Below are 14,844 nucleotides of genomic sequence, written 5' to 3'. Positions count from 1 at the left end.
ACCTGTGTCGTGCCAACAGTGAAGCATCCTGAGACCATCCATGTGTGGGGTTGCTTTTCAACCAAGGGATTGGGCTCTCTCATAATTCTGCCCAAAGACACTGCCATGGATAAAGAATGGTATCAAAACTTCCTGCTAGAGTGACTTCTTCCAACGATCCATGAGCAATTTGGTGATGATCCGTGCATTTTCCAGCATGATGGAGCACCATGTCACAAAGCAAGAGTGATAAAGAAGTGGCTCGAAGATCATTTACATTGAAATTTTGGATCCGTGGCCAGGCAACTCCCCGGATCTCAATCCCATAGAGAACCTGTGGTCAGTCCTCGGAAGGCGAGTGGACAAGCAGAAGCCCACAAATTGTGATTAACTCCGAGAACTAATAAGGCAAAAATGGATCGCCATCAGTCAGGATTCGGCCCAGAAGCTAATATCCAGCATGCCAGAGCGAATTGCAGCGGTTATAAAGAACAAGGGTCAACACTGTAGATATTGACTCATTTTTTATATTTATTTATTTTTCCAATAAAAGCCTTTAAAACTTCTGATATGCTTATCATTGTTTTTCAGTATACCATAGAAACATGTGGAAAAATAATCTACAAATACTGAAGCAGCAAACTTTGCAAAACACAATTTATGTCACTGCCAAAACTTTTGGCCATGACTGTACGGATCCATTCAGTGTTGTGTGAGCGACTTTTCTGGAATAAGAGAAGGTGAGGATGTCATGGTCAATTGTACTTGTTGATTAAAGTTAAACTAGTGCATCATTCAGACTTACCTTCAGTTAACATGAAAGAATAAAAGAGCACCAACAAGGGAAAAATAGCGTAAGCCAATCATGTGTTAATAGTTAATCGGTTGTTGTTGTTTTTTTTATCAACTAGCTTGTCAAAATGTGTTTAAAGCATTACTGCATGTTAGGGCTGGGTGATATGACAATACATATCATGGCGATAATGTAAAGTGTGAATAGTTTAATCAAGTGTGAATTGATTGAACTTTTTCTACATTGTTTACGTTACATAGAAAAAGGCCTGTCGGGGTAAGCAAATATATCCATGCAGCTTTTAGTGGGAAAACATTGGAGTGGGAAAAGAAACAAGGACGGATGTTTGAGTAAAAGAGTGTGATGTGCTTCGTGCAGTTGCACTTATTATAAGTGCAGTAAGCCGCGAAAGGAAATTCAAGTTCACACTCACACGTTGGCAGGCAGTTTTTTTTTGTGCGCGCGCTCTGAGACCGAGTGGAACGCAGAGACTTTTGACTAAAGGCCCTTTCACACGGGACACGGCAAGCGGTGGAATCACTGCGCAGCTGCCGCTTTCTCTCGTAGTGGAAGCGGTTTGTGCAGTTGAAGCATTCTTCATACTTTGCCTGGATCTACATCCAAACTGCTGACTGCGCGCGCTCCTCCCTAAACGGTCGCGGCTTTTTTGACACTGGCTTGACACTTTTTACACTGTGAAATGACAGGGGGGCAACTCTGAGTAATTGTTCTCCAATCCATCAGAAAGCAGCGGTGAGAGGAAGTAGTTTGCAGAGTAGTTTGTCAAACAATCATTTTGTGGGAAGTTTATGAAGAAATGGATTTGTTCACATATAAACTGATAAGGTTGTGGGTCATTTTGGAGGACACATGTGAAAGGACACATGTGAAAATATTTTTGAGTACACTACTTAAACCCACATAAAGGAATCAAAGAATCGTGTAAAACCCGGTAAACTTGAGATTATGACTTGTGACATTAGAACAAAACATACTGTATGAATATGATAACATATAGCACTAAATTGAACAATACTGATTGAACAATACTGATACAAACACTGATGAATGATACAAAAGATCTTCAGCTTTTGGTTTTATTGTTTATTGTTATTGTTCCTCAAAAAATGAATTCTAATTTTAAAATGTACAATTTAGATTTGACATTCTAATTTGAATAAACTTTATATACAACAAAATAAACTTTACATGAAATAAATATAAAGAGTGTTCTTTTTATTTTTGTATTTTCTACAGGCAAGGGAAGATGTATTTAAAATGGAAACTGAAGTTTCTAAGCAGTCGTACACATCTAAATGTTTGTTTGTTTGTTTTTTTGCATTCAGAATAGGTCCAGATAGATTTCAGCCTATAGGGATGCCTACATTGGATGGCCAATTTCACACGTATTTTGTGTATTTTCAAAATACAAAATACTGTATTTGTATTTAAATACATTTTTCCACACAGCATTTTGTATTTGTATTTAAATATATTTTTTCCACACAGTATTTTTATTTGAAATACATTTTCATGTATTTACGCCCATCTCTGATTATAAGTACATAAGTGCATAATTTTCAATGTAATATATTAATATAATTATATTTGTAAGTCGCTTTGGATAAAAGCGTCTGCTAAATGACTAAATGTAAAATGTAAATGTAAATAAGTATTCTCTCAACATAGTTATTGTAATATGCCCATTTCGATATTAATTATTGTAACAGTCAAATATTATATAAAATAAAAGTTCCCAAGCAAAAGAAAATCCACAGGATTTGAGGAAATCGTTACCTATAATAATGAGCCTGGTGGTCTGAAACAGCTGCTCATCCCCCCAGGTTGGATGTTCTTGTTTCAGGATATCACACACACGGTTGTGCTCACGCAGCCACAAGGTGGCGTACAAACTGAGACCCGGCAGCAGTCCAAACACTTCTTGCCCAATGGCCAGCTGCAGCTCTGGCGGGACAGACGGTGGGTAGTTCATTTTGACCGGTGCATCTAGCACTGTGGGGGGGTATATCTCACCATTGACCACCTACATCAGTGCCAAACAGAAACATCATGATAAAATGCAGAATTGTTTTCTCTTATCACTTTGCTCTACCAGTAATAATCAAATAAATGCCATACTTTTCACATTTCTATTCATCAGAGAATCCAGAAAAAATGTATCATGCTTTCCACAAAAACATTAAGCAGCACAACTCTTTTCAATATTGATAATAGTAAGAAATGTTTCTTGAGCAGCATATTAGCATGATTTCTGAAGGATCATGTGACACTACATGAAGACTTGAGTAATGGCTGCTGAAAATGTGTTTTGCCATCGCAGGAATAAATTACATTTAAAATATATTAAAACAGAGAAGAGTTCTTTTAAATTGTATAATAATATTTTACAATATTGCTATTTTTTTTATTATTTTTTTTAAAGCAGCCTTTGTGAGCAGTAGAGACTTTTTTCAAAAATATGAAAAAATATCAAGCCCAGACTTTTTGAACGGTAGTTTATATAGGGTGAATTCACAAAAACTGTCCTGAAATCTCTTTAACAGGTTTCGATTAGTATATAACTATATGGCCACTCTAACTTACTAATCACACTATACTCACTGTTACAAGACTAAACAGTGTGCAATATCTTAAATTACATCACTGAGGCTTAACAAAAACCACATGTTCACGCCCACAATTCTATGAGGTTATCCGCACAGGCATTCAGAAGGAAATGCTTGCACACATGAAGTGAAATAAAGCAACTGAAAATGTACAGGGCCACAATTATGAAACACGAGCAGAAAGAATCTGTATATCATTTGTAAAACAGGTAAATATGATTTAGTATAAACTGCTATTTTTTAGTATAAGAACAGTAAAAGTGAGGCAGTAAGCAGTTTTAATCTGAGTGACCCTCTGTAATGGAAAAGAACAGAATGATATATCATATTTAACATGTTTTACCTATGATATATACAAATAATCAGAATGACATATCTCATGTACTTGGAGACATGCTCAGCCTAGCACGACTGATGACTCCACAGCATGCCTGACATTTAACTGGTGAACGGTACCTGGTGCTTCAACTTCCCGTCTTTATGCAGTCTGAGGTCTAGCTGGCGATCAAGAGAATCTCCATAAATATGCCCAGCATCCACCTAGTTTTCAATATGCAATCAAATACAGACATCCTAATAAGCTGATACTGTAACTGCATTATTCAAACATTTTTAGTTTTCATTACATACACTTTCAGAAAAAAAGTTACAAAACCGTCACTGGTGTGATACCATTTCAAAAGATACTATGTATACTTTTAAAGTATTAATATGTTCTTTTAAACTCCTGATATGTACGTTCAGGGTATTAATATACATTATATTATATAATATAGGGTATAATATATATTAATACCGCATTAATTAATTCTGAGAGTGTACTGTACAACACTCATTTTCAACAATCAATTATAAATTAATTTCCACCTTCCTTTAAAATAGTATATAATATTATGCTTGTGTGCTGACAATGAGATAAAAGATTTTTTGTCCCTTCCCCAATTCCTTCCAACACTAACATGAGTGTTGATGTGTTGATGTCCCACTGTGAAAAAACAGCATTAAGTTATATCTCTGCCCAAGAAGGTCTTTAATGAACATGGATTCAGTGTCCAAGAGAAACATTTTATCGTCTCTCTCGTTCTCTCAAAAACCACATGCACAGATTTTTTAAAAGCCCTTTCCTGCAGGTAGAGCCATCAAACACTTGATTTGATTTGTTTATTAAGAGATCAAATGTTAAATTGTAAAAACTGTTACTCACCCCATGAGCCAGACCTTTTGTGAACCCAAGTCCAACACGGTTGTGAGTCTTGAAAAACTGATGCGTGAAGTGCTGAGCGAAAAAGGCGAACATCAAATTTGTTCCCTGAGGGTCCGGTCTGAAATTCCGCCTTAACATGAACTTCTCTACCAGAAGCTTGGGGTCTGGAAGCTTCATTTTTCCTGAGAGACACATGGAATGATTTTACCACAGCCTCAGAAGACAAGGTATTTCCGGTGACTTTAGTATTCTGATATACTTGGAGTATTTTAATATCTTATGAGGAAAAATACATTTTCAGATCATGTGTCCTTCAGAAGGAAGAGGCACCACTGATTTGGAGTAAACTTTGATTATAGTCTCTTACCTTTGGCTCCCAATGGCTTGGGGCAGTCCCGAGGGACTGGTGGAAGAATTCTTGTGTAGTAGGTGATGTTGGAATATGCTTCCCAGTTCAAGTAGTCATATTTGGAATTGTATGTTGGGGGACTTGGGATTAAGTTGGCTCTTACTGTGATGGGAAAGAATATTTAAAAACACCATCAGACAAAAAAATATCTAGAAAAACACAGTGAAACAAAGGCCAGAAATTATGCACACATCTTATTTGCTGTCATATATATATATATATATATACTGTATATATATATCTCTAGATCTTAGTCAACCACTACACAAAAACCTTTTCCTACTATTTAATATGGTTGAAAGCCAACAGCCTAAAAACATGAAGGTTTTTTACTGACATTGGATTTCTTACACATTTACCTCCCCATTTATGGGTCTACAGCCAAACATTTTACAACAAGTGATTTGCAACATAAAAAATGCAGCATATACATTTCTTTTTTTGATGTAAATGCAATGTAGTTAAAGTCAGCTATGTATACAAATATAAAGTAGAAAGAAAATGTTTTTCACACAGCAGGTATTCAATAAAAATGTAGCTAATATTGTGGGTAATAGGAGGTGTGTAACAGTTTTACTACTTTAAAAGGGAGGCATCAACAAAAAATTGAGAAACACCACCATACAGGTAGCCTTATTCTGAGCTAACATGCTCTCCATTACACTTTCCTGGAACAATACCTCAGGATATTCAGTAACTTGGCTCACACAAGGAAATCTTTTGGCCCACAGCAGTGTGAAGGACATGAGGAATTTGAGGGCCTCTTGCAGAGTACATAAGCGTTGCCATGGCAACCGGCTGCGGACTCATTAAAATGAACACAGATTGAAATATATATATATATATATATATACTGTATATATATATCTCTAGATCTTAGTCAACCACTACACAAAAACCTTTTCCTACTATTTAATATGGTTGAAAGCCAACAGCCTAAAAACATGAAGGTTTTTTACTGACATTGGATTTCTTACACATTTACCTCCCCATTTATGGGTCTACAGCCAAACATTTTACAACAAGTGATTTGCAACATAAAAAATGCAGCAACGATATGAGAAAGCATTGCATAATCTTCCCAAACAGCTGTGGTTCTCAAAATGAAGGGCGGAGGTATCGTAAGGGAGCATGAGAGACTCCTAGTTTCCAAATTTCATTCAATTTCACACACTTAAATCTGTGTTAATGATATATGCGAGAACCAATAAGGTTTGAGTGCAGTGTCTTCTGCTCTGCCTTCTACTCCTTATTTGGTGTTGAATGCACAATTCAGTTTTTTAGTGAATGACAAAATTACATTTCAGTCTGTTTTCAACAAAGTAATTAATTGACTTAAGAAGACTTGGAATAATGCACACAAATCAATAACACATGGGCTACTTTTATAGTACCTTTATCAAGTCAAGTCAAGTCACCTTTATTTATGTATTGCTTAATATAATACAGATTGTTTCAAAGCAGCAACTTCTATGTGTTTTCAGTCACCATCCTCTCATCCCACAGCAAAACATCATACAGGTTTGGAGAGACATTTTAAGGAAATGTTTCTTTCATTTCCTATCTTATTCTTATTTTTTATTTATTCATTTATTATTATTGTTTTTTTTTTATTTTGTATAATTTTGAATGCAACACAGCCGATATATAGTAAATAACAAAACACTGAAACAACAAAATAGTTAAAACTGAAAGAACATATCATTTTAAATTTTGTTATTCATTACAAAAAATTAGGACCCTCTTTATATTAAGTTTTTTTAACAATTTTTTACTAAGATTTAAAATAATAATTTGATACAATATACCTACCCTTACACATTTCCCACCTCAAAAGCAGCAAGTATTTTTCAATACAACATGAACACAATAAGCACATTATACCTAATATATATATAGAACAATACCTCAGGATATTCAGTAACTTGGCTCACACAAGGAAATCTTTTGGCCCACAGCAGTGTGAAGGACATGAGGAATTTGAGGGCCTCTTGCAGAGTACATAAGCGTTGCCATGGCAACCGGCTGCGGACTCATTAAAATGAACACAGATTGAAATGATAGCCTCCTATGACCCTGGTGTATCTTGCCACGACATTTACATTACATGAAGCTTAACTGACATTAATGTCTTTACAGGAAGACATTACAGAGCACCAACTGGCAGGAAATGATAAAAAAGGGGCAGTACGTTAGAAAAGGGGCCACTTATAACAAAGTGGTGACTGAGTAAATAAGGTAAGGATGCTGAATTAAAGGAGACTCCCTTTACAAGAAAGAAAAAACAACTAGGCCAAATTACACCCAGCCATTTGCTCTGACAACCACTGCAGAGTATGATAAAAAAACAATAATCGCAAACCCTGCTCAGACACACCACCGTCTGAACTATATCCAAGCCATTTCGATTATAGACAATTTTGCCAAAGCAAAGAAAACAGACAACATCTAATCTACCGACCAAGACTTCAAACAGAATTTCTGTCTAAACTACACGTGTGGTCTGGAAGTAGTTACTCAGCCAAAGACTTCAATTTCTTTGCTGATAAAACATTGATGTTTACAATGTTTTCTTGATGATTGAACTTATTCTCCTCTTTCCCTAAAAAGACTTGAAGACCAAGCTTAAGAACAATTTACACTGGAACAGTGGCTGAATAAAGTTAAAGTTGGAGTTTCATCACCTCAATTCAATGTATTTCGCCATTATGCTAACGTGGAAATGAGTTAGCATTTTGCATAATCCTGAGGTCAGTGGGCTTTCTGAATTGTTTTTAGTTAAATTGCTGAAATAAGGTCTTAACACGATAATGGTTAAAGGGGTCATATGATGCGATTTCAAGTTTTCCTTTCTCTTTGGAGTGTTACAAGCTGTTCGTGAATAGATAAGATCCCTGAAGTTGCAAAGACTAAAGTCTCAAAACCAAAGAGATATTCTTTATCAAAGTTAAGACTCTGCCACGCCCCCCTAAAATGGCTCGTTCTACATAGACTGCGTTTGTCAAAGGAGGGGGCTTTGTAGAAAACGAAGCGTTTGAGAGAGGCGGGGCATAGAGGACCTACAATAATGTACAGTATTTGAAAAATAATGTGTTTTTTGAACATTAAAGCATGTCAACATATTCTGTTACACCAAATACACCAAATAATGATCTTTAAAAAAGCATCATATGACCCCTTTAACACAAGATCAACATATTTTCATTTTACTGTATGTACAACAGTAATGCCCCACTTGTGATTTTTGCAAAAAGGTAAACTCATCTAAGCCACTTTTACGACCTTGTTGTGTTTATAATCATGCTCTTACAAACTATTCTAACTCAGCATTTCCAACTTGTAGATTTAAAAGAAAGAAAGAAAGAAAGAAAGAAAGATTTGTCTGAAGCTAAGTGGTGCTGATGTTGAATTCATGCGACCTTGGCGCAGTTCGTTTATTTTTTATTTTTTTTATTGGACAGGTACAGACAGGGCAGGAATTAAATTGTGTAGTAGACTGCTCTATAAAACTCTAGTATCAGTGTAATTTACATAAAACCCTTTAACAAATGTCTTGACATGCCTGAAGGAGCAGGGGCACAGGGGTATATCATACTCATTTCTGCATTACACAAGAGACAAACTGAACCTAACAATAAGCCAGATAAATATGTACACTGTTTGCCATCTACTAACACGCATTATCCTATTTATGCCTGTAATGATCCTACATAAATAAACATGAGCAACATTATGAATGTGAACACTCAACTCATAATGAGTATGTGTAACAAAACTAACCTGTTAACACTTTGTGCATGAGCCAGTCCCTGAGGAACGTCCTGTTGATGATGTCCCATAGCCAGTCAAAGTTGGTGAGGACGTAATGGACTACATTAGGACTGGGCTTCAAGAGCTGATAGACTCGAGACCAGAACTCAGCTGAAGAAGAAAACAGGTGGAGAGAATGTGTTAATAAATAAAGAGAAAGTACAACTGTGTGGGATTATGAATCACCCTACATTGGTACAACATATGCCCAATACATTGGACATGTGTATGAGATGTCCTGGAATTCCTTTGAAATCTTGTACCCAAACTGGTAACTAATCTAATTATTCCAGAATGCAGAGCTCTTTTATAACACAAGCATCATTGTTTTTTTTTCATCTTTTTTTTAACACAATCATCCTATCACAACAAATAGCTTATAGCAACTTCCCTGGAACTTTCTGCAAAACCTTTTATTGCACCAGTTCATTTGTGCCAACAAGTTGAGAGAGACAGGAAATAGAAATAGAAAAAAAGAAACAGAAAAGGAGACGCGGGGGTTTGTAAGAGAGTGAAAATTACTTGGTCCTGAGCCTTTCCCTCTACCAGGAATAGGCTGGCACAGATGTTGGACTGTGTCTAAAGAGGCATATGCTTCCAAAACAATTGTGATAGTTTATTGTTCTGTTTAAATAATTCAGCAAATTTTACAGAGATCTTTGTACCACCATTATGTACATACAGCTTAGATTGAGTATCAAGCTGATGAAATGTCAGCCTTAATTTTCAAGGCACAGCATTATTATTAGCTAAGTCCATGTTTTCATCCAACATGCTTTCACATCATACAGTACAAACATACAATCAGATTGAGATAAAAGACAAAATACATACGTATAGTGCAATTTTCTCCATAGAAGCCTGTTCTGGTGCAGTCACATTCATATCGGTCCAGGCCATATCGAACACAAATCCCTCGGTTTTGACAAGGGTAATAGCAACAAGGATTCACTAGAGAAAACAAGCAGTCAATAACAAATAACAGCAGTCAAATAATACAGTCAAAGTTGGAAAGGGTTTCACTGGTGTTTTGACTTTAAATGGTTACATTAACATCCTCCCCAGCATTCCCTAATGTATTTCACTACAGAATTTCAACCATAGTTTAGATGTGAGATTATATCTCGAAATTATGCAATCGTCATGACAAGCCTCATCAGGGCAATTGCATCATATGTTTTTGCATGCAACTTTTCATGATTTTGATTTTGATTTTGTTTTACACTCTAACTAAAAGATACGATGGATTCATGTCAATGGTAATAGATGATCATGTAACCATGACTGAAATGTCTTGAACTTCACACTAATTTCTTCATTAACTACCAGCCTTGTACACTGTAAAAAATGATTGTGATTTTAACAGTAAAAGACTGTAAAAATGCTACAGTAAAAACCTGTTAACTGGTTAACAGTAAGTTTCCATACAATATTCGGTGAATAAATGTAATTTCATTTAATGTAATTTTACAGTAAAATACTGTTAAAATTAAAAATATGGTTTTTGGAAGTGAAAAAGTCATTGTATAATTTACAGTGACAAACTGTAAATTCACACTCCCAGAATTCCGTGCATGACACTTCATATTTTATGTTTTTTTGTTGAAATAACGTTTTTTCTTAGTTTTGTTCTTATCAGTTGTGTACAGTAGGGTTTAATCTTACATGTAATATTGTTAAATTAATGCTTATTGCATTATTTCAGAATCATGTGTGTCACCATGATGGGGTTTAGTGTTTATGTGAATGACACTGTGCACCTTCTATATATAAGTATTGCCCTCCTCAACTCGTAGAAAAGCTGTTTGTGATGAGCGTTGGTTCATCATGTGACTTTCTCATCACCACCAGTTTTTGGTGGTTATCAGTGCATTACAATGGTTCAAAACAGATATTAGTACTTCAGTATTTTGGTTTATTAACATTACATCAGTTATTGAAATACGGTATTTTATTGTAAATTTAAGTTCAGTCTTTAAAACCTAAAATGTTTCTACCATATTTTTTACAGTGAAGTTCTGGCAACCACAGCTGCTGGTATTTTACCGCAAATGTCACAGATTTTTTTTTACAGTGTACAGTAGTTTGTTAAAATATGGTTTTGAATATATTTCTCACAATATCAGTCAGTCATTCTCAATAGAAATGAGACAACAGGCTTCCCCTGATAAGGCTTATTCATAAATACAAGCAACATCATATCTTTGCTCAAGGATGTCAGTGGCATGACCCTCTACTTCACTTGACAACAGTATGACAGACACAACCCAAAAATAGAAGAATGTTGAATGAAATGTGGTTAGTGTGCACAAATTGTGCAGCAGATAATCAGAATCCCCCTCTCTCTCCAGTACTTTCCATCATTGCATTATACAACAAACTCCTCTAGACCTCTAGCTTATACACATGCAACTGTGAGCAGAGAAACACAACCATTACAGGACAAAATTTTAGGACAACCACTAGCATATTTATTTCTTAATCCATTTACCAAGCACAAAATCCCTACAGTTTATTCATCCAATAAACTACACTATGTAAACAGAGAGGCTGACACAAAGATAACATACACAACTTCCTAACCAAGATCAGACTTGTTCATTGCTGCTTACACATACCTCCACGAGGAGGAAAGGAAAAGGGGAGTCATGCCGGAGAGCTCTGAGATGGAAGCTTTTGTGTGCTTTAACACTAATAATAATAATACACTTTAATAAAACAGTACACAGAATAAGTTTGCTGCTTATACTCATTTTCTTTTTGTTGAGAAAATGCATTGTTGAGCCTTTAGACGCACATGCTTTAATACTTAATTTAATGCTTATGCAGAAATAAACTCAGTTCGTTTTAGATAAACTATTTTTTTGACAATTAACTTGAGAGAAAATGCTGAGGAATTAAAATCACCTCTAAACCTCACGAAACCCTTACCAAAAAGTAGTATACTTCAAGTTTATTTTAGTAAGTATACTTAAGTAAAGTTCAAGTATATTTTTAAGTATACTTTATGTAGTAAGTATACAAATATCAGTGTACTAGTAGTATACTTGTAAGTGTACTATTTCAATACTCCTTGGGACTAAATTGGCCCACTTTCTAGTATATAAAAGTATACTTTTAAGTATACTTTAAGTATAACAGTAGTAAACTTTGAGTACACAACTAGTTTACATCAAAATGTTTAGTTTGTACTGCAACTATACTAAAAGTGAACTTATAGGTATCTGATAGTTTACTAATTAAATACTTGTAGTAGCATTTTTAGTACACTTTGAAGAATAGTCTCAGTAAACTACTACTAGTTTAGTAGTTTTATACTGCAAGTATACAAGTAAGTTTTCTTTAAGTGAACTTTACATCATACTTTAAGTATACTACTATGTCCCTATTTAGGTATTAATTTGTATATATTTTGTTACATGAATATCTGAACATACAAAACATCAAAAGAACAGGGTATCTGCTTGTAAACAAAAACATTTTATTCTAGCTTCATGCATTTTTTTTTAAACACTTGAATGTGGATAAGTTTCATAAATAAAAAAAATAAAGATATAAACATTTTGAACAAAAAGCTGAAAAAAAAGACTGAATTGGATTCAGAATGATAATCAAAACGTAGATAAAGTCGATCAACACCCCAAAGCTTGACAGTTATTATTACCTCTTCATGGGTCATAATGTTACACAGTTTTGATACTGTTTTATGTCTGATGATCGTGTTAGATTACATGTGGAAGCATCTGTTGTTTCGGTTTCTTCTTCACTTGTGTTTTTTGGAAATTCTGTACAGAAGATGTGTACTAGCGCTCCCTACAGTATAACAATGAAAACACGGATTCTAGGAGCACAATTATAGCTAAAATATATTTAGACTTTTTCTAAGTATAAGTCAAGTATACTTAAATGTCATTTTAAGTATATTTCTGAGAAGTACATAAAGCCCATTTCTGAGAAGTACATAAACAGTAGACTAAAATGATACTTTCCTATTTTTAGTTTAAAAGAAGTATACTAATAGCACACTTGAATAAACTTCTTTTTCGTAAGGGAAGCATAAAAATGAATGGACTTAATTCAGTTCAGAAATTAAGAAAACCTGAAAATAACACCAAAGTTCAGTTTATATGACTAACTTATATGATTAAATACTGACATATACACTGATATCTTAAAAAATGTAATGTAATCATTATTGTTTTTATTTATGTATTGTTTATAAATAATGGATATATACTTACCAATGTTTGATGAAGTTGGGCTTTCTTCCCCGTCACACAAGGAGAGACTCAGCAGCAGGATAAAAGTCCACTTCAGTAAAAAGCTAAACACTACAAAGCGAAATATCTGATAGGGCTTGTCACGAAAGTTGATATAGGTTATATAACACTTACAGAAGTACTGAAAATATTCATTGCTCACCTTTCATTGTAGTTTCGAACACAGAGAGAATTAAATACAGAGTACAATTCGAAAGCACAAAGAATTCAAAAGTGGTGTGTTAAAGAAGGAAAAAAACTGCAAATAAATAATTCCATGTCGTTTATCTTCACATGCAAGACATAGAAGCTTGCCAAAGTCTGGTCGTGCAAGAGACAGAGACTCGCGGAGGCTTTTTGCAAATTGATGAGGAAAAAAAAACGCTCGAAAGGAAATTCAGTTTTTTTTTATAGTGGAACACTAGACCAAACTCACGCTCGCACCAGACCAAACTCACGATTAAAACCACAATGCAGAATAGAGAAGGATCTAACAGCAGTTCAGTTTAGAGAGCCAGTTGAGACCATAGACTGTATAAAAACAGGGTTGAGACGAAAAAAAAATCTTCCTTGGGCGCCACCGTGTGTCTGTAACTGCTGTGCAAAACTAGACGCACTTGTACAAATAACGCGGCGTTCGGCATTTTATTGTGTTTTACTTAATATACACATGCAATCACATCTTAATGTGGTACCAATAAATTCTCTACCCAAAACAAGGTTTTTATAAACGGAACAAGGATTCATGAAGAAGAATCAGCAACAGGACAATACTTTTAATCATGATAAAATGAAGATGAACTCCTTTTATTTCAGTGTTCTGTCTAAACAAAACTGCACGACTGGTTCCAAAATTATGGAAATTGTGTTGCATTAATACAGCAGCCTATCTTTTGATGTTAGTGTTAAATACAGACCAATAAGAATACTTTGGTAATGTTCTAAGAAAATCATTATTAGGTCAAAATACTGTAGCCTTGAAATAACTTAAAATAGGAACATACACGTACATTGCTATATGGTATCAGCAAATGTATCAATATATTAGAATCATTATGGTGATGATAGTTTTAATAGCTTATTGTGAATACAGCCAATACGATGAAAATATAGCAACACCAATTTCACAAGTTTTGTAAATGACACAAGTAAACCATGCATTTCTGTAAAGTCATGCACATTAAACTGGAAAAAGCTAACATTCAAATCATGATGCATCCTGTTCCAGCAGGCAGGTGATTTTAATTTAGCTTGGTTACAGTTTTTCTCAGTCGCTTTGGTGCATTTCTCACATCACTAATTTTGAGCAAGTGACACGCTTTTGCAGGTTATCAACTAGGTTTTGCAGTTTGTACTAATTGTTTTGAGAACTGCATTAACTGTTGTGCAAATGTAAATAGTGATGTGAGAAATGCACCAAAGCGACTGAGAAAAACTGTAAGAATCATTGCTCACAATTCTGGCTGAAGGCCCTAGGAGGCTGAACTTCAGGGAAATGGGATGGACAGCAACTGCCCCTTTTTCTAAAAGGAAGAACATGGCATGCATGTAAAACTGAATGATGAGTTAGGAGATGAGAGTATGCCTGATTAAAAAATAGTTATATAGACTCTAGCATAAAAATTGGAGAAAAATAGGTGTGAACTTGTTCGCACTTATCAGTTTTGGAACCAACTAACACATTGACATTCATTCACAAACTGGTCCAGCTGGGGCTCAACACTTCGCTGTGCAACTGGCTGTTGGACTTTCTGACTGGAAGA

General features: G+C 35.0%; 1 protein-coding gene across 1 annotated transcript in view; it reads right to left on the bottom strand.

Moving 5' to 3' along the window:
- Positions 1-13,522, bottom strand: part of ptgs1 (prostaglandin-endoperoxide synthase 1) — a 31,923-nt gene extending 18,401 nt beyond the window's left edge. Inside the window, exons 1-8 of the mRNA XM_016465826.1 lie at positions 13,245-13,522; positions 13,064-13,153; positions 9,657-9,773; positions 8,793-8,933; positions 4,971-5,114; positions 4,604-4,785; positions 3,856-3,939; positions 2,570-2,816 (exon numbers count right to left, since the gene is read on the bottom strand). Of these exons, the coding sequence (XP_016321312.1) occupies positions 2,570-2,816; positions 3,856-3,939; positions 4,604-4,785; positions 4,971-5,114; positions 8,793-8,933; positions 9,657-9,773; positions 13,064-13,153; positions 13,245-13,251 (1,012 nt within the window). The 5' untranslated portion in view covers positions 13,252-13,522. The remainder of the gene's footprint in view (positions 1-2,569; positions 2,817-3,855; positions 3,940-4,603; positions 4,786-4,970; positions 5,115-8,792; positions 8,934-9,656; positions 9,774-13,063; positions 13,154-13,244) is intronic.
- Between the last annotated feature and the right edge of the window lie 1,322 nt (positions 13,523-14,844).

Source organism: Sinocyclocheilus anshuiensis, unplaced genomic scaffold (assembly GCF_001515605.1).
Source record: "Sinocyclocheilus anshuiensis isolate Anshui unplaced genomic scaffold, SAMN03320099.WGS_v1.1 scaffold176, whole genome shotgun sequence".
In the NCBI taxonomy this organism is placed as follows: Eukaryota; Metazoa; Chordata; class Actinopteri; order Cypriniformes; family Cyprinidae; genus Sinocyclocheilus; species Sinocyclocheilus anshuiensis.
This window is presented reverse-complemented; position numbering and strand designations above follow the sequence as displayed.